The sequence below is a fragment of the Sphaeramia orbicularis genome, chromosome 11, assembly GCF_902148855.1.
Source record: "Sphaeramia orbicularis chromosome 11, fSphaOr1.1, whole genome shotgun sequence".
In the NCBI taxonomy this organism is placed as follows: Eukaryota; Metazoa; Chordata; class Actinopteri; order Kurtiformes; family Apogonidae; genus Sphaeramia; species Sphaeramia orbicularis.
In genome coordinates, this window is record NC_043967.1 from 19,165,616 (window position 1) to 19,187,136 (window position 21,521).

General features: G+C 37.2%; 1 protein-coding gene across 1 annotated transcript in view; it reads right to left on the reverse strand.

The window, feature by feature from the left end:
* Positions 1-300: 300 nt before the first annotated feature.
* Positions 301-21,521, reverse strand: part of glcci1a (glucocorticoid induced 1a) — a 42,082-nt gene continuing 20,861 nt past the window's right edge. The window contains exons 3-9 of the mRNA XM_030147360.1: positions 18,754-18,843; positions 9,677-9,832; positions 8,168-8,320; positions 7,857-8,067; positions 6,652-6,772; positions 1,936-4,632; positions 301-1,492 (exon numbers count right to left, since the gene is read on the reverse strand). Coding sequence (XP_030003220.1) covers positions 4,314-4,632; positions 6,652-6,772; positions 7,857-8,067; positions 8,168-8,320; positions 9,677-9,832; positions 18,754-18,843 — 1,050 coding nt within the window. The 3' untranslated portion in view covers positions 301-1,492; positions 1,936-4,313. The remainder of the gene's footprint in view (positions 1,493-1,935; positions 4,633-6,651; positions 6,773-7,856; positions 8,068-8,167; positions 8,321-9,676; positions 9,833-18,753; positions 18,844-21,521) is intronic.

A 21,521-nucleotide genomic window follows, 5' to 3' on the forward strand; every position in this document is an offset into this window, starting at 1 on the left:
TAGACTAAATGTAGTCTAAAATTAACGTTTATTTGCAACATGGTATAGCAAACTATTACATGATCAAAAAGTAATCAGTTTTAGCAAAAGAAATGTCTCTGTTGTGAATGTCTGGGGTTGCCAGAAATTTGTGATGTTAAAATGGGGTCACGAACCAAAAAAGGTTGGGAACCACTGGGTTAACGATTGGGCTCTTCCACATATATTTTGCGAGAGGTTCCTACAGTGGATCGATGGCGCCCACTGCTGCAGCTGTGTGGGTCCAGCCCTGATGTACACACACTAAAAAGTGGACAAAACAACCAACAGTTTTTTTTTATTGCCATTGTGCATGAACTTTGACACTGCAGGTTACACAAGGAGTTATCATGTAGTGAGTAGATGAACACTCTGACCTGCCAGTGATGTGCTCTGGTCACTCTCAGTGCTGGTTTTGGATCGATTGATGGCTTTAGCAACAAACTACTTGCTGATCCAGCCCTCATGCTCAAAACCAAAGGAATGCAAGATGAGACGCTCGTGTCAAAGAACGGACAACATCCGGGAGGACAACACCTTTTTTTTTTCCTATTATTGCACACATCTAGTTTACCAATGCCGAGTATATGTGGAACATTGGGAAAGCTATAGCTCTTGTAAGGTGCTGAAATGTCTTAAGAAACCACAACATTGCATTGAGCCTTCTTTAAAAGCCACATATATACAAAATATGAATGGAGCGTCAATGCAGGGATTCCACAAGCACACGAGATAACAAAATAAATGTTGATTATGTTTCACTCTTTCTAAATATGAAAGCTGTGGTTCATTTACACTTGGGCGTGGAGATGTTCATTAATAGCCTGGAGGATGGAGTTTTGCACAGAATATATGAGATGCTCAGAAGATTTCCTTGTTTTTGTTTTTGTGGTGGAATCAGGATGCCTACAACACTAAACAACCGACAGAGAGAGACAGGCCAGTGTGAACCTTTTTATCTGTGCATCAAACACATGAAGGTGCTATTGTATCTGCAAACCAAACATCTTGTAGTAGCCTACTGGAGCTAAACTCTTACAGCGAAGATATCAAAAGGCTGAGAGATATTTTTGGAATGAATCATCATGAGTCTATTTATGTCTTGGATGCTTGAATCTCATGGAATGCATTTAATGGAACAGCAATTATCTGGATTTTAAGAACAGTCTAAATTTGGATATCACCTGAATGCAGATTGGAGATAAAAGTTGTACAAACAGTCATCAGCTTGTAGCAAAGGTGGATGCTGTACTCATTTACGATACTAAAGCGTGTACGATGGAACTGAAAGCTTCAACCAAACTATTATTATATTTTAGTAGTTTCTGATTTTTACAATGGACAGTAAAACAAGCTGAAAACAAACTAATCTTAGCGTGTACTTATTCACGTCATTAACGAAACTTAGCAATTATTTGGATACATGATTAGAGAGATTTGAGATCCATGTGTCCAGATTCAGTTACCTTTAACCCTGTAATGCCTAACGTATCATATTTGATACATGAGTTTTGTGATATTTTTTGTCTTGATAAACCTGATGTATACAATTAGATACATGCAATACATGGATAATCCACCAAGGGGAGGGATTCATTCACCAGAGGCCTTTCCAGTGACACTACAAGATTGTCATTAATGGGGAAGGAGGCAGAACTTTGCCAATATTGAGGAATTACCAATTTGTTTGACATGTTTGTGTTATGTTTTTGTTTGTTCAAAAATAATATTTGAGCACTGAGACCTGATGTATCAAATATGATACAAAATTGAAAATCATACATGGAAATTGATAATTAAAAATATATATATTTATATATATTTTTGGTTGTTCAGAAGGACCAATGTAGACTCTGGTTTCAAAGGACTGGAATTTTCTGTCAATGATTTAATGGTTCAGGCTTTACAGGGTTAAACTCTGTTTCAATCTCCACCAACGCTAACCTGCTAAATGTGTCACTTTTACCGACATGTACAGGTCAGGGAGTGTACAGTGGGTTTTGTCAGAGGTTTTTTTTTGGTTTTTTTTTCACAATTTTGTTCAAGTAGGGGGTGTTTAAAAATTAACATACTCCTCTAACTTACATATAATAAATAAGCTGTACTATATGCAACGCAAAACCTTTTCGAACAAACTCAATGTGTTAATGGGAGAGTAAAAAAAAAGAAAAAAATTGAAGTGTTTACATAGCACCTGTTAGCTTGTCATTATACCTAGTAAATGCACCTCATATTAAACAAGTCATAGCAGTAAATTGCAAGTTACTTCTTTAAGCAATTTTTTTTATTTAATAAACTTGTGGAAGCTAACAGTTGTCTTGTGCTGCTGCTTTACTCTTTGCATTTAACTTTCATCTAATCTTCCTGCGAGACAATTAACATAAACTCAATATCTAGAATTTTTTTATTTTTATTTTTTTTAAATAACTGTTGCTTTAAAACTAAGTGTTGCAATTATTATAACTATATCTAAGAGGTGGGGGGAGCTCCTATGTGATGTGAGCTCTGATGTTTTTTTGGGACTTTTAAAGATCACGAGTTTACACTTTGGCCACTACCATGATTTAACCCTATTTTCACTAAAGGGGTGGATCGGCAAGGGCCTAAGGAGTGATGACTGAGCTAATGCTACCTTAGTTACAGTGAACCTTATCAAACGTTTGCATAAGAAAAAATTATTTGACAATCTTTTTGGGTTAACTTATTAACTTAGAACTATAGTGGAGCTGTCTGTATTCTATAAACAGAGGTCTTCATTGGCCCCTAAATCTAATGGAGGGTGTTTAAGATGGACTACATGTGTGCTTGTTAGAAAGTCCGAATATAAAAAAATGAAACCAGATTGACTCTATTTGTGGAGGGATTTGGAGCCAGCATCTAGTGGCCATCAGCGGAATGACACCTACATAATTAGCCATGGTCCTCTCCCATTGGATATGACTGTTAAATGTAAGTTTTAATAAATATTAACGGATGTGTTGGCTGATCTGTATCTCAACACAGACGAAGCTAAAAGTGATCTCCAGTATTCGTTGGGTTGTCGTCATCATTCTTTTAGATAATTCACCTATAAAACGCTTTCTTCTTCTCACACACCAAGGCCTAATTCAAAAACAAATGACTTCAATGTCCGTAAAACATTTGTACAACAGCATCTCCAACCTGCATCTGTAAAGAATCCAGTGCTTCGCTTTGATTGTATTTTAATGTTACGACACTGCAGACTCATCCACCTGTGGTCCACCGTCGGCCGCTCAGAACAGCCAATCACACGTCGTCATCGGACTCGTAAACCAGACAATACTCGTCGACGTCTGTCTCCTCACAACACACACGACATTAACGCCATCAGTCACAGTTTGTGTGGTCAGTACAGTTTCCCACCACTGGTCAGAAAAGGCGAACCCGAAAAGGGACGCCCGTTGACTTTACCACACGTTACCCTCTCAGACTGGACTCTGAACAGAAAGGGAATGGTTTTGCCTGGAAATGAGGGAAAAAACCCCGGAATAACAAATGAACGTGAATCTGTTCTGCTTCGTTGAGCTGCAGATATTTGTATGGACACACATTCCAAATTACCTGAGTATAGACTCTGATTGAAATACCTGAAGCGAGGCCAGATGCAGACACTGTGCAACCAATTGTGGCCACTTTTCGTTTTTTCCTTTTCTTTCGCCCAATTCGTTTTGCGGTTGCATGTTTTAGACAGGGTATAACAATGTGACCTGGATACTGTAAACATAATCCTGAATAGTACAGCTGTTTTTCCTGTTCAGTACATTACACAGCAATACACAGTTTTGGATTTTTTTTTTTAAAACAAGCATTTTTCCTTTCTTTTCATAGAGATATATGTGTATATATATGTTTAAAGAGCTTATTCATACTGTGAATGTTGAAACAGAACACAACACATAATTTAATCAGAAATATACTACCAGTTTAAAATGCATGCCCCCCCATCCCCATCCCCATCCATAGTGCTCCATTCTTCCCTCTGATGCCTGCATATGATATAACCTTTAACCATCAGGTCCTTCCCTGCCAACGACAGCTCAGACATTATGCAGGACACAACATTAAGGTGGCGAGTCTTTGTGGTGGTGGCGAAGGTGGTTATTCAGGACATTGTTGCTACGTCATGCAGAGATAGAAGGGGGTTGAGGGGGTCAGCACAGAGAGACGGAGGCTCCCCTGGCAGAGCAGAGGGAGGTGTTGGTGGGACAGTCAGTGGTGATGGTCGGTGGACGCTAGCGTGACTCCCGGAGGCAGAGGCCAGCTCCGCTTCCGTTCTAGCTGATGGCCGGGCTGTCTGTCTGGGGGTCTGCAGTCTCTGAGGGAGAGCCGGGCTCCTCCGGGGGGTCGTCTGTGCTGGTGCTCGTCGAGACCTGAGTGGGGGCGCCGTAAAATGACGCTGCCCCCTGAGGCTCCGAGCTGCCGGAACCCGTCTCTGCGTTGTCCTCGTCCTCCTCGGGCTCCGAGGCCGGGGTGAGGTGCAGGGAGCCGGGCAGTTTGACGGGGCAAAACGCTGAACCCGTCGGGATGAAGTTGACCTTGTTTTTGTCGGGGCAGGAGAAGAGGGGGACTGATGCTGACGTGGACTGTCTGGAGCTGCAGAGCACAGAGACATGTGCAGTGTCACTTCCCTGTTTTTATTGTTTTGTATAGTTTTATGTTTTTATAATTGATGTACAGCGCTTTGTTTCAGCAGTGGTTGTTCTTAACCTCCTAGGACCCACTGTCCACATTTGTGGACAAGAGTTTCACAACTATATACACAAAAAAAAAAGAAAAAAAAAAAGAAAAGAAAACCGTCCACCACAAAGGACATTCCATAAAAATTTTAAAAACTGCATCTGAAAAAACTGCTGCATCATGATGTTTCCAATATAGGCACTTCTTTAATAAAAACAAAAAAGTTTGTACTTTGCTGACATGTCCTGGGTCTTAGGAGGTTAAAATGCTTTACAAATAAAGTTGAGTTGTGGTGGAAGAAGTATTCAGATACTAAGTACTAACACTACTCTGTCAAAATACTCCTTTATATGTAAAAGTTAAGTATTCCAAACATTTAACTAAAAAATGAAAGTATTTTCAGTAGGTCTGGGTATCAAACTTACACTATACAGACAAAAGTATTAGGACACAGTGACTTCAAGTGTTTTGTTACTAACAGGGCCATAAAATCATCATGACATAATTTAATACAATGTACTTTTATATTGTAATAAAAACTATAATAAACATTTTCTTTCATGTTTAGGGTTAATTTTGTTGACAATGCCTTACAAAATGCTTTACAGTTTGTTTTTACTCAACATATTTTTTTTTTTTTAATCATTACAATAGTTTTAAATGTTCTACTTCTACATTTTTGAAATATTTGTCACATTCTGACCATAAACAATCATCTGAAACCACACGTAAACATCTTTTTTTCTTTAACTCTCGCTCAGGAAAAGATACCTGCGTTTAAATTCAAAATAAACACTGAGTTGACATTTATTCTGATCATTACTGACAACAACTGACATCAACATTTTCATCATGACATTTCAAATCAATAAGAATGGGCAGTCCCAGAAGCTGTAGCAATATTTATGCGCATATAGTGTATTATAGCAGCAAAATCTGTCATCTGATATGACATTTCTATATGTATTTAAGTAAATCTCATCAGTGTCAGTGCACACACACTTGTAGAAATGTTTAATGGTGCTATTTTAACAGACAACATAAAGCTGTGGTTTATTTTTTATGGTATAAAACAGCTTTGGCTGCTGAAAAACATAAAACTAAAAAGACAAAACAGCCAAATTAAAGTTAGACTAGACTGTTCAAAAAATCATGGGAAAGAATGCTTCTAGGAACCAAAAAAGAGTTTGTTCAAGGTGCTCTTTGGAAAAAGGGATTCATGAAGTAGATGATAAACAGGAAGAAAACTCCAAGACACTCTCTTTAAGCATAAAAATGCCTTTATTCTAATGGCGTGGTCATGTCTAGACCTAAAAAACACTTCAATGCATTTCGGCTTCAAGTCTTCATCAGGAAGTCAAACAAAAGTTTTGTTTGAAAAGTTTTGTTTTGTTTATACATGACCATGCCATGAGAATAAAGCCATTTTTATGCTTAAAGAGAGTCCCTTGGAGTTTCTTTGTGTTTGTCATCTTAGACTAGACTGTTAAACGAGCTCTCAAAAAGAAGTCAAGATCTGTACCATGAGCTGTAGTAGGACTGATTCATTAAGGAAATGCACTGTAGCCAAAACACTGTATCAGCACTGATTCTACTATCAAACATTTCTGAATGATGTCCATCCTTGATTATCAGAAAAATGTAACTGCAAAGTGTGAAAAGTAAAATGGTCCCTGTCAGCATTTATATTAAATCTGATGTATTTGGACTCATATTACAGTGGCATCGACATATGTGTTACATTTTACTGCTGCAGACGTTTAGGGTTGAGCTCACTTGAACCATTTTAAACAGTGTTTGTAGTTAAATCTACACCAATGCATCATATTCCAGAAGTTTGTTGTATTTTTTTAACATTAGTGTTCTGGGAAAACCATGTATGAGGCTGCAGAACAGCGTTCAGACTCAACACACAAAAAACCAAACAGTCCATACCTCATCTCCTCAAAGGCCTTAATCTTCTCACAGCCCTCCGGAGGCTCTCGCTTAAACATGTAGCTGTTGTTGGGTTTGGGTGAGGAGGCGAACTTTGGCAGAGGTGAACTACTTCCACTGTCTGTGAAGACACAAAGACGGTCGATATAAGGGAGAAGCTCTGTTTTTCAGCAGTTATTATTCAGAGTCATCAGGACTGTGCAGCTTTGGTTTTGATCCGTCTGTACATCTTTGATCTTTTTAGAAATGAGGACGTTATTTGCTGTTGTTAAACAAACTAAAACATTTACATTCATACTTTCTTACAAAGTTTTTGACATCTGGACATGTAATTAGAGGACAAAGATGATGCATGTTGCTAAATACATGTCCATTTGTGTATCATTTGTTATTATTTTTTATTACACTATTATATCTTAACAAAAACTGTACCATGATATGAGCTGTCATGGTGCTTTAATAACTAAAATATAAGCAGTCTGCTCTTATTCCACGTATTTAAAACCTTAATCATGCACAGAGGAGCATGATTGGAGCTTTGTATTGATCAAACCACCACCCAACCCCCCCCCCCCCCCCCCCCCCCCCTCCAAAAAAAACAAATAAAAATAAAAAATAAATTACCAGCAAATAACAATATGTAAATAACAATATCCTGATGAAAATGAAAGATTTTGGAAGTCCTGAATAAAATAATTGTGTAATTATGCATGACAGCACTATGATCCCTTTTCAAACTTGTGAAAAGAGGAAAAAAAAACAAAAACAAAAACCCATTGTATGCATATGTATATTATATTGTATGTATATAACCCATGTTTTTTCTGTGTTTACAGATGTTTTTATTATTGTAAAACTAATTATGTGACTGTATCGCTGTCGTCTTTGCCAGGTCTCCCTTGAAAATGAGATCCCCCCCTCTCAATCGGACCAACCTGGTTGAATAAAGATCAAATAAATTAATAAAATTTAAAAAAAACAAAAAACAAAAAAACAGTATTAATCTTCAATCTGGAGCGTTTGAGTGACGCATCGTGGAATTAGTGCATTGATTCTTATTACTTCTCATTAAAATAAACACAGACAGCCTGCATGGACTAACATTGATGCTGTAACAGGAAAATGAACTTGTCTTTGTGGTTGACACTGACATGCATTCAATCTAATGACCACATGGTTGCGCTTCAACAGGTGGCGTGCTCTACCTTTATCCCGATCGTACAGTAGATCCTCTGTGGAGTAAGGGCTGCCGTCATGTGACCCCGGTGGGCAGGCGGGCGAGGGGCAGGGCGACAGGCTGGAGCAGCTGCTGGACCGGCCGGGGGCTGACGGGGTCTGGGTGTCCACGCTGCGGGTGCTGCTGCTGCGCTGCTGGGGAGGGAAGGGTGCGCGTCGGCCGTCCGGGACCTCCAGGGACTGAGGGGGAGACGAGACACATCGGAGTTCAGAGTTAGAGGGACACACTGGGAGCAGAAAGGCCACACGAGGAGGAGGTGAGATGGAGGTAAAGGCTCACCTTCAACTCCTCCTTCTCTCCGTTGTCTTTGATGAAGACCTTCTCCAGCTCGTGGTTGATGCCCTCCATGCTGCTCGGCACCCTGGAGATGGAGGGCTTTGGCACTGTGATGTTGGACAGCGGCATCTGGGCCGACTTCGACATGGAAAAATGCTGCAGTGTGCACAAGCAAACACATATGATCTGATTGAAGACATTTTCTTTCAATCTTCCTCTTTTTTTATGTGCCATGCCATGAATTTTCTTGAAAAAGACACTTTCATACCTATGTTATACGTGGTCAACTCCAAACATGAGTGAATAAATGAATGGATATCCTTCCACTGTCCGGGAGAGCACATTATACACACTTTGGTTATATTATTTTTCAAAATTTGTTTTAGGTCAGAATTCAAAAGTTGTTCATCTTTTGCATGATTTTCAAAATGCTGACCCAGCCACTAAAATGAGCACATTTTAATGGAAAATTACTACACTAGGACATATTTCCAAAGTGAGTAAAAAAATGTGCATTGACACATTTTAACACCTTAAATTTGACCTAGCATTAAAAAAAAAGAATATTAGCCAATATTGCAAATGTCCGGCTGCAAAAATACAAAAATAACTAATCCATTTTTTATGTAGTATACTGAGAGAAAAAAAAAAAAAAGTTTGTGTTTTTTCATCAAAAAAATATGGTTTGTTTACATTACAAACATGGCATTTAAAAGGTTAAATATGACAGTTATTGTTAAAAAATAAATAATTTATGTTTCAGTTTTCAAGCAGATGCTGAATTATTAGCATTATCATTATTAATTAATTTGACTATCGCACATTAAGTACATAGAAATTTGGGTATGATGCAAATCTGCAACAACAGGCATAATAGTCAAAATTTATTTAAAAACAAAAAAAAGTAATAGAGCAGATTTTCCTGTCCCAGAGCACGGAGATGGTTTTATTGATGCCACAAAATTTGGTTGGATGCAAATTTGTGACAGTCAACATTAAGGGGTCAAAACATCTTTAATATGCAATACATATTAGCATTTCACCTTTAAAGGTTTTAAGGAAGTTCAAATGGTATTTTCCACATACAAGACAACATAAATGAGAAATGATGTGATACAACTATATAAATATTGCACACAATCAAAATTTGCAAGAAAATGAAGACCCAAAAAAATATACACATATTTGGAGCAGAACATGAATGTTTGTAATAAAATCTATGCTATGGAATAACCAGTGTGGAAACATATATTTGATCATTTTGTCAACTGTAGTAATACTTGACTTATTGCGTTGGATTACAGCTCAGCACAAAATAAGTAACAGAAGAGAATTCTAAGCTGATAAAGCAAAGTGATATTCCAGATTTTATTGTTGTTCCACAGATACTAAAGCTCATGTAGGTATTAGAACTGTTTCCAACATAAACATCTGCACAAGCCAGACTCAATAGTTTGTACTGAATGTGGTTTTTTTTTTTTTTTTAATTTTAAGAAAAAGCCAGTGTCCTACCTGAGCGTGGCTGTCTGCGGTCACGGTGCTGTTACTAGTGCTGGTGAGGGCGCTGTATGTGAGGGTGTTGTACTGGTGGGGGGACAGTCGGTCCTTGTCTTTACTGTGGCGACCCCCCTGTTTGCTGCGCTGAAGCTGCTGTCGGAGCTTGGCTATCTGTGGAGGAAGGGGAGGGGATAAAAACAAAAAAAAAAGGAAAAACAAATGAATGCACATCAGGTCAGTACATATGTCTGTAATAGTACAAGGGATATAGTATGAGTCATTAATATAAAATCCAAATGACAGCACAGAATGAATGTCATTTATGTTGGAATGGCATGTTTCTAGTTATAACTTTACAATATATCAGGTTCATCACTGACGTCTACAGGGGTAGCTGGTGGAAAATGTCTACAGTGAATAAAACCTCCAGTGTATATTGAGATAAATTCAATGAGATACCAAAATGAAGAATGAATTCTGGAATATTTATTTGTGTATTTTTATAATTGATTCCATGAGTTGAAAGGCTTTTACACACAAAACCGCTGAATCGCTGCTTAACTTTACTGTTCTGTCCAGGTAAAGAGTGGAAATATGAGCTGCATTTTCAATCAAATCTAACTTTGACTTTTATTACACACTGCAGCTGCCATTTCAAAGTGGAGACTGTTGAATACAGCGTGTATGGAAGTGTGACATACTTCTTCACACATTACCCCTTGATCTTGGCCTTCTTACTTAAAACATCTGCTGTAAAATATTAAGTAAAAATAAAAGGCATGTGGCTATAATGTCGTCAAGCCTTTACACTTCCGGCAACTTCATAGATATAACATGACGATGCCCATGGTTTAAATGCTGTGAGATAAGATAAGATAAGATAAGATAAGTCTTTATTGTCATTGCACAGACACACAGTACAATGAAATTGGAGTGCTGCTCCCTATGATGTAAAAAAGAAGGCACACAACAATAAAAACAGAACAAAATATATACAAGATATATACACAGGTTAAAAAAACACTTTGTGCAAAAATATGCATATGTACATGTACAAACACATTTAAAAAACTAATACACTACTATTATAATCATTATTATTGTTGTTTTTAACTGATTTCCTAAACCACCCCCCTTATGTATTTATTCTTTCTTTCTTTTTTTTAATCAGTATTTAATGAATTCTTTTTTTTCTTTCTTTCTTTACTCAGCAATTTGCCTGAAAACCAGTGACCACTGATATTTGTAAGAGGCACCTCCTGTACAACCACATCATTATCACTTTCTATCAATAACCTTTATCCAGCTGTTATTCTTATTATTATTATTATTATTATTGGTTATATAGTTATGTATTTTTGTTCATTATAATTTATTATGTTAATATCATCACTATTACCACTGTTGCTAATAGTGATTTTTTTCCTTCTGTTTTTATTATCATTTATTGTTGTTACCAAGTCCTTTGTCTTTTCTTTCATGCTTCTCTCTCTCTCTCTCTCTCACACACACACACACACACACACACACACACACACAAATACATAACGATGAATATGTAATTAGTATCTGTTTTTGTTTCGTCTTATTCGTTGTCATGTCTTTCAAATGTTTTATGTACTGCTCACTTAATAAAAAACTAAACTAAATACAGTCTAAACGTGTAAAAAGTAAGTCCTGGATGTAGTAGGACATCCTGTTATTTTTGACATGACGTGTGCTGAAATGTCCTAAATCTTTTTCTGGCACAAGAAATACTATAGTAAGATGTGGAGGACTGGGGGTTGGAACACAGGGATGGTGTTCACATTACACAGTAAAATCTAGCAGGAACACGCTGTTATTGGATAACGGACTCAGCATCTTGATGAATGATGTCACTTTTAAAGTGATTTTATGTCACAGTAAGGTGATATTCTGCAGAGCTGGAAGGAGATCCTTTACTTACAGTGACACTAGCAGGTTGTTTTTTTTCTGGATGTAGGGATGATGTTAAATGTAAATCCAAAAATAGATACATCAATACAAAAACTCAGAGGAAATAAAATCACTGTTTTTAGGACTGCCCTTAAGAGCATTTTTTTCCATCCAGCATCAAGTTACTTCACAAAGGGCCTGCTCCAGGACACTGTATGAGACAGTAAACAAACAGGCCTGTGAACCACTCTGAGGTTTATCAGTCCACTTCCAGTTGATATTTTTCTGAATATTGCTGCTTATTATATTTTGTGTTCAATACAACTCAATATATGCCATTATGCAGGTGTCGCAAACTGAAAACTTTGACAACTCTGTATTTTGATAGTAGAATATTTGTAGAGTATTACCGCATTACATTGTATTAGCATGTCTTATGATTTTTATTGTAAGTTACAAGTATCTCTAAGTAACAAAAATGAGTTAAAACAGTATAAAATGCTAATGCTTAATACTAATATGTCACAACTGTACTCTGGTGGGTGCATAGCTTGAGCAAAAGTGCTTTGTTATAATACCCACAGTTCAAGACTCCAGTCACACCACTAGATGTCACTGTTTTGACTGCAGCAGGTTTACGTTCACCTTCAGTACACCTATGTCAGAGACAGACACTAATGAATGAGGAGATGACTGTAATTCAGAGTCAGATGAAAGTCGTACAGTGCTTCTCCACTGCAGGCTCTGAGTCAAGCAGCTGTTGTGTCCCATTTGAGCCACTGAACCAGTACAGTCCTGCCATGTTTCGGTTTACCTCTCAACCCTCCCTTGGCTTCCGGGCGAGGTCAAGGGTGTCACAGATGGACAGCCCACTACTTTTGATTCAGAACTATTGAACCACACAAGTTTAAGACAAATATTACTCATAATTGGAAAGGTCTAAATGCCGTCTTAAACATACTCAAAGGGCAAAATTTAGTTTAAAATTAAAAATATCAAAAATTACTGCATCACAGATGGACAAAAAACTTAAGTCTATTTTTTGGAAGAATTACAAAGTTCTCAAAAGTGAAGTTCCTATGACATTTTCCTCCTAAAACATATTCAGTGTATACCTTAAACCCTCTATTTTACAACCTAATAATTGATTAGAGGAAAAAAATATTTATCATACCTAAATAGCAAGAGTTTTGACAAATGGCAGCATCATGGATGGATAAAGCCAAAAACATCACGGATGGACAACAAAAGTAAATATCAAATTAAACATTTTTTATTTCAATTATCAATATCATATACATTTTTTAAAATAATATTTACAATATAAAATAATATTAACATTATATTCACATGTATTTTGCATAGATATATGCATTTATAAATTTTAAACACTGTGTGTTTAGAATATAACATGAATAATATAATAGTCAAATATCAGTGTATTTGGAGTAAATTTAGTTTATTTATGAGAGTTTATAAAATGAACCGAGAATGACGGCAGAAAACTTTGTCACTTTCCAAACATTCACATTCATAAAACTCCTCAAATTTTTTTTTCACAAATTTTTTCTCATTTCAAAATACATTTTCCTGAAAATATAAGTAATTACCTACCCCAAAATATGAGTTTGGTGTAGATTATTGTAATTTCATTATTTGACCAGATGTTAACCTTCCCCTGACTTCGCCCTTCAGCTGATCCCTCTACTTTGCTTTTCTGCAACTGTCTGCGAACCGTACATCCTGTGACATTAGGCTTGAATGTATCCCCTCAGTCATGTACAGAAAACCAGTTGACCTGCTACCACCTGTTGACTTTATTCCTACACATCCCTGTACCTCCGTCTGTCTGCTGGGAGCCCCTGCCTACAGCTCCAACACCAACGCATAATAGTGTGTTCACCTAATGACCTGTGGAGCTTGTGCTAGTAAAGTGATCCAGATCCAACAGTCTAATTAAACCACATGATGCAGTGTAGGTTTTCCGACTCTTTTTATTACTACTACTGACATAACCTCTGGACTATTACAATTAGACTTATAGTGACACTTTTTTAAAGAACATCTGAAGATATTACGTATTACCTTCATCTACAGAGGAAAAAGAGCAGCATTGTCACTAATAAAGACCACATAAATGATCCAACAGTAAACAATGTGTCACCCTGTGATTCAGCTTTGAACTAAATTATTCATTGATAAGTGATAAGAAAGAAAAGAAACAGACTGAAACATGTAGTCTGTATGACAGGGCTGACAATGGCCACATCATCTCAATATGATCGGAAGTGGCCAGATTAGTAAAATATTAAAATAATAACCTATAAATACTGTCAACTACAAACTTTGATCTATGTTTTACTGACAAAAGTAAAATTACATTATGGAAATGTTTTTTTTTTTTTATGTTTATAACCATAAAAAAAAATGAAATTTTGTCATGGGGGAGATTATAAGTGAAACTTCATCCCACTCGTTTTTGAGTGTTTGATATTCTTCTTTTCCAAATCTTTTTTGCTGTTTGGTTTTGATGTTATATTCAAAATAAATAAATAAACAAACAAATTTATTAAGAAAAACAAGTGCAATTTTAACAATATTATGCCTCATCTTCTCATTTACACATGTTCATTCAACTTACAGATCACAGTGGATCTGCAAATACACAAAACATTTAGTAATAGGCAGAATATTGGTAAAATTACACTTATTTTACTTTAAGACATTTTAGGCTTTTCATATTTGTTCAGGTTATTCAGATTTTATTGTTAAAGGCTAGTTTGTAAATGTCAACATTTTCATCTAGCTAATTTTACTTTTTTTTACACTAAAACAAAAAGAATAATTTGCCCTTGTCATTATTTATAGGTTATTATGATAGTATTTTACTGGTCTGATCCACTTAATATCATATTAGTCTGAACTAAAATGATTTTAACATTCTTGCTTGTTAATATCTTAAGTGTAGTTTTTGCATTTCACAAATTCATCCCACGGGCCAGACTGGACCCTTTGGAGGGCCAGTTTTGGCCCACAGGCCGTATGTTTGACACCCGTGCTGTATGAGATCAACCAGTGTGCATAGTTAAAGCTCTGAGTTGAGTGGATGACCAGTGTAAAGTCACACTGCTCTGCTCAGGTCTGTCCCAGCTCCTGATCCTGCTTGTACCTCGCCTACTGACATCGGTGGAATCTGTGTCAGCCCTGCTCCTCCTCTGCAGCCCTGTAACTCAGTAACTCTGCCTGTGCACACATTAGTGAGGGCTGAGCTGTCATCGGCCCGGCCGTTATTGTTCCCTCTGCTGCAGGAGGCGGAGAGCAGCCAGCTGGGCCTTGGCTCACCATAAATTGTACTGGGTTATGGCCATTGCAAAAAAAAAGGGGGGGAAATGGGTAGTTAAGACTGCGATAGTGTTATCTGCCACCTCCCTGCTGCTGCTGAGGATCAGCAGGGCGGAGCTGAGAAGGGCTGATAGAGTCACGCCGGCTGCAGGTCTCAGAGGATGGAAGCCTTGTAGAACATGATCACCATAGAGTCTGTGATCTCAAAAGCCTTTAGAAATGCCACAATGATGCAACCGCACCACTGGAAAAAAAACACTAAACCTACCATGAGTGGGTCCAGTTCGCAATAGAATTCACTATGTGTCATAAGAAATGAGGAAGTTTCACTAGTTGAAAGGAAAATTCATGGGTTACAGAAAATTAGTCAGAAGAAATCATCTAAATTTAAAAAGTGTTGCCTTTACCATATATCAGCAGTGTCAAATTCATTTTAGTTCAGGGACCACATTCAGCCCAATATGATCTGAAGTGGGTCAGACCAGTAAAATAATACCATAATAATATATAAATAAGGTCAACTTCCAACTTTTCTCTATGTTTTAGAGTGAAAAAGTAAAACTACATTATGAAAACATTTACATCTACAAACTAACCTCAAAAAAATGTGAATAGCATGAACAACCACGACAAAACTAAAATGTATTAAGAAAAAACAGTGCAGTTTTAACAATATTATGCCTCTGCATAATATTTCATTACAACTTACAGATCACAGTGGATCTACAAATACACAAAAGATTTAAATAACAGGCAGAATATTGGTAAAACTGCACTTACTTCTCTTAAGAGATTTTAGGTTGTTCATATTTGTTCAGGTTATTCACATTCATTCATTCATCTTCTGAACTGCTTTGTCCTCAAAAAGGGTTGGCGGGGGGTGGGGGGGGGGGTGCTGGATCCTATCCCAGCTACCACTAGGCGAAGGCAGGGTACTCCCTGGACGTGTCGCTAGTTCATTGCAGGCCTCACAGGTTTTTGACATTTTTTGTTAAAGGATGGTTTGTAAATGTAAACATTCTGATGTCATTTTAATTTTTACACTAAAACAAAAAGAAAAATTTGGAGTCAGTATTTATATGTTATTATGATAATATTTTACTGATCGAACCCACATGAGATTGAACTGGGCTGAATGTGTCCCCTGAACTCACATGACTGTTAATATCTTGAGTGCAATTTTTGCATTTCACAAATTCATCTCATGGGTTGGATTGAACCCTTGGGTGAGCAGGTTTTGCCTGCAGGCCATATGTTTGACACCCATGTTAAATATATATTACATCTCACTTCTGAGTATCTGTAGGGCTCTCATACTGAATTATTAATTGACAATAAACTGTGTCTGCAATCAACTGTTAGTCTATTTCTGTTCATTTGATACCAGGACTCTACTATAAACCTAACAGTAGTTTACTTCATACACCTTACTGTACATTTTAGTTATTGGCACCGAACCCTGGAACACATAAATAAAACTTGTATTCCTGTTTCTATTTTAGACTCTGGAAAAAAAAAATTACACAGAGCAGATTGGACCTCTAGTGCAGTGATTTTCAACCTTGGGGTCACCTGGAATTCAAATGGGGTCACCTGAAATTTCTAGTAACTGATTAAAGTAAAAAAAAAACAACAACTTACTAATAAAAAATATAGGGTGAGTTGAGAGATACAGTCACAATACATAAGACATGACAAACTGTGAAGCTGAAGCTGAAGCACTGTGGTACTGTTTATCTGTCAAATGTTCATTGTGGTCAGTTTCAGATGCTGCAGCTCTTTCATAATTCATAGTTTGAGTTATTGCTTATTCAGTATTAATTGTCAGCCTTGTAAATCCAAGCTGGTCTGACTGTACATATCCTGACCAAGGAAAATAAAATTATCACTTTGTGCAGTAATCTACACCTGGCTTTTCTGCCTCCGTTCATAATAATATACATTATATAGACTAAATGAACGATAAAATTAACGTTTATTTACAACATAGTATAGCAAACTATTACATGATCAAAAACAAATTAATTTTAGCAAAAAAAAAAAAAAAAAAGTCTCCATTTTGAATGTTGGGGTCACCAGAAATTTGTGACGTTAAAATGGGGTCACGAGCCAAAAAAGGTTGGAAACCATTGCATCAGTGTGTATACTACGTTACTCTATTACTATTACGAACTCCAAGAGCTATTTTATTCAGCTGAATGCAATGAGTGAATGAGTACGCTCTATAATGAGTCATGATGAGATTAAGGGAGGTCAAGTCACAATGATCACATGACCATGTGTACAACCACACCTATGTTACTTTCATATTACCTTTCTAAGTAGGTTAAGGCCAATTAAGCTGTCACTACCTTGTCCCACTTATGTACAGCAGCATAAATGCTTTTCTCAGTTCCTTTTGCTATGATTACAACTACAGTTACATGACAGAATATGAAATCCTTCTAACAAGTCACCATGTGTTTAATGACGGCTCACTGTTAGCATTCCTGTTGTTTGGCTTGTTTTAATTAAGGTCATTTTTAGTGATTCCTTGGAGTCTTTCAGATCTAAAAATGTTCAGTTGGTCCGCATTACCCTGCAGGAGTTTGTGCAATGTCTTTGCTGACACTGTAAACTCATGATTTTGGACATAAAAACAAGTCCAGGTCATATTCAGCTCCAGATGTGTGACAGTATGTTGAAGAAGCCCCAGTTTATGCATCAACACCTTATGGACACTGGCTAAACATTTTGCTATGTCCTGTTGTACAGTCGCTTTTTGTTAATTTTGGAACAGCAGTTTATATTATAGAGCATAACATGTATACTATCAAGAGCAGTTTTAGACCCACTGCCATCCACACATTTTATAAATTTCAATAACTGCTGTTGTACAGTCTTTACCATTCAGTTTATTGTGGCATTTGTAAACTATCTTCATGTTCTTCATGCTTGATGTGATGAGGCTGTTACACTGTTAATGAATAAGGGTTCCAACAGGTTTCTACAAGCTAAATCTAAGGCTTTTTAAGACCTTTTTAATACTACTTCAAACAGAGTTTAATGCCCATTTCACAGCCATACTGGCAAAAATTTGTCATTCCTAGAATTTAAGAAAATGTATTTATTTACTCCAACACCTTGATTCCCATTGTTCCGAGTTGAATTGATGTCTTGCACAAGTTGCAGCGAACTTCAAATATGCTCCCCTCCATTTGTGTCTCCAACCAGGCATTATTAAATTTACACTTCCCCATGCTAACTTTTTACTTGCGAGCCATCCCTTAAAGTTCCCAAAGTCAGCTTTTTGCTGCAGGTGTGTTGCACTGAATGTTCTGTGATCATTTCCCACTGGGAGCTGCAAAGTTAGCGATAATCGTTTCCTAATTTCAGTATAAATTGTCAGGTTGGAACGGGTGAAACTGAGTAGACCAATGTTACTTTCTTTGCAGCTTGGACATTTAACAGACACATTTAAACACAACACAGTGAACAAGTTTATGGCAACACAACTTAAGACCTTCCATATCAAATGTAATATCTTTTAAAGACGTTAAAGTATTAAATGCACATTTGTAAATTCAAGACTTATAAGACTTCTTAAGACCCCACAGGAACCCTGTGAATGCAGGTTGCTGGTCTGAAGGTGAGCTCCAGTGTTGATGTAAAGAGTGTGAAACAAGTGACGCTCTCCTCACAAATTAAAAGCTTTGTGGAAGGAGATGAAAGCTGTCCGTCCATCTGCCTGTTTCTATTCTCCACCTACAAGGTTTTCAGCTTATCTTGAAAGGATGGGATGTTACCCTAAAAGCTTTGGCAGCTGTTAATATACATGCACATGTGGTGTCTACCTCTTTGAGCTGATCAGCGCTGCCCCAGGACGCAGAGCGCTGGTGGGTGCTCCTCTTCTCTCCTGTTTCGTCACTCCAGCATCCAGGAGTCTGAAAAGAACATCAGAGTGAACGGTTACTCGTAGTACACCTGAAGTTTCTTAATCAGGATTCGTACACATTTTTCAAGGTCGAATTCAAGCACTTTTTAGGGTCATTTTCAAATTTTTCCAGAACAGTGCCTTATCACTGGGGTTAAATACATATTTATAAAATATATACTCATGAATATTATTTCCACTTTTTATCACAATGATGTATGTTGTATTAAGCTATAAACATCTAAAATTATGTTGCATAAGAGCAAAAAACTTAGAAATTAAAGGAGAACACAAGGTTTTATCCAAAAAAAGGGAAGCCATTAAGCCTTTAAGATAAAAATTTACCTGGAGTTGACCTGAGAGCACCTACTAAAGTTCTTTTTTGACATAAAGTTTATTTTTGTAAATGTATCACCTCTCTGCAAGTAGCTTTGGCTTGCCATCTAACCTGGCAGTTAATATTAAAAATAAATGAACAGAGTTATAATTGCAAACACTTTCAAGCACTAAAACTAAAATACAAGCACTTTTGAGACTTTGAAAAAACAACATTAAAATTCAAGCATTTTCAAGGATTTCAAGCACCCGTACAAACCCTGCTTAATGGACAAATACTTACGTTGACACATGGTCACTGGCACTGACTTCATACACATAAATAGGCTTTTCAGTTATCTGTACTTAAGTGTTTATTTTTCTGACAATTTTTTCCTCTAACTTTCTACATTTTAGTACAACTCTGTACTTTCTACTCCTTACATTTTCAAAACAGGTGCATCATTGCCTTCCCTACATTAAGACTAATTGCAGCCTAAATGACTGGAACAATAATACATAAGACATTCCTTTTAGTGTATCCATGCAGAAGCATATCTCACACAGCAAAGACAAAAAATTATGTAACAAGAAGAAACTGCCGCAAAAGATGCAATAAGACTTGAGTACATTTCAGTGCCTGGACTGTTTCACTTTTACTGCAATAACGAAGTGGAATCAGAACATCTATTTTTACACAACTATCTGTACTTCTGCTTGGGTAAAATGAAGTATGTACTTTTGCCACTTCTGGTCCTTGCTATTCATTTTTGATGGTTTATTTATACCCCATCTGATGGTCTGTCTCCTCCAGTTTCTGGTTCGGTAACTGGCTGAAATGGTCGGCTTATGAATAACTCCTCATTTAAAGCTGTGGAGTTTTAGACTAACAGCATTATTAACCTGTTTATGAATGCATCCCTGCTAGACCTGCAGGTGACAATCAATGATGTACAAATGTGCACAAACAGTGTTCAACGCTGCAGCAATGATACAACTTGAGACTGTTAAAATAGACTCCAAGTACTGAATTATCCATGCTGAAAGAAGTCATTTTGATCATGCAGATTGTTGTACTCAGGATGCGATTTGTTGACGCCACGGATGTCCACACGTACTCAAGACGGACCCAAAGCTGATGCAAAGTCCGCTCACAGTACATACGACTCTGTGGGAGCCTTAACTTTCACTTGAACTGAACTGTTGGCAGTCTCAGAATTCGCAAATGTCCCCATACACATAAATACATTGTATACCTTACCTATCTCTCTCTGTACATGTAAGTGTCTCGCTGTGTCTGAAAGTGACATTTTTTGACCTGCCCCAACCCAACCCCCAAGTAACTCGCTGATCTGCACATCACTAGTACGGACATACAGTATGTCTGCAGGCGGCAATGTACATGTTCAACTGCATCTTGATCCATTAGGTTTTATGTTCCGTTTTACAGTCTGATTGAGTTGCCTGTTGGCCAAAAATCCTCTCCATGTTTGTGTGATCGGCCCTTATCCACGGTCCTGAAACTTAATTAGACCATCTCCTACATCACAGGTGTGGCCGTCGCAGAAATTGCACTGTTTCATGTATTTTTTGTTTGCATTAAAGATGAATGTTCAACTGTTCGACATGTAATAGAGCCTATCATTAACTTAAAAAACAACTAGGCCGTTGATTGCTTGTTTTTTCATAATAACAATAATAATAATAATAATAATAATAATAATAATAATAATAATAATAATAATAAAAAAGACATCCTCCCCTCTGTTTTTTTGACAAATCACACCCTGGTTGCTCTGTATATACTTGGAAGTGATTGGGCTACTTTTGCTATGTGTTCATTAGCTATTTTTATACTGCAATGATGATGAAACATATAAAGGTGACAAAAGAAACACACTGAGAGAGGGGTAATTAGTTAAGAAGATGGTATGCTAGCAGTAGGGTTTGGCTGGTGTCAGATTTTTCAACCAGTTTGACATGAAACTAAACACTGAACCAGTTTACCAGAGTTTTTCACAAGATGCTGCACTTACACTTTGTAGCAGAGAAGAAATGAGACTACCAAAGCCCATGACTGCGAGTGTAGCAACTCAGTCAACTTGATGGCACTAATGCACCTCTAAGCTGGTTTGGCAACCACCAATAAACACTAAATAATGGCAAGAGGAAGCAAATGCAAAGCAGCACCGTCTTCAGTGCTGTCAAGATAATGCTGGAGCTCCATGCAAGACGTAAGCGGGAGTACAGTCAGATTTGCCATGACTTTTTTCCTGTAGCTTGTACATGCTTCTAATCTTTTGACTCATTTCTTTTGTCAGCTTCAAACTGACCATGTTGCCATATTGGTGCAGTTGTAGTCTCTCAATTCCC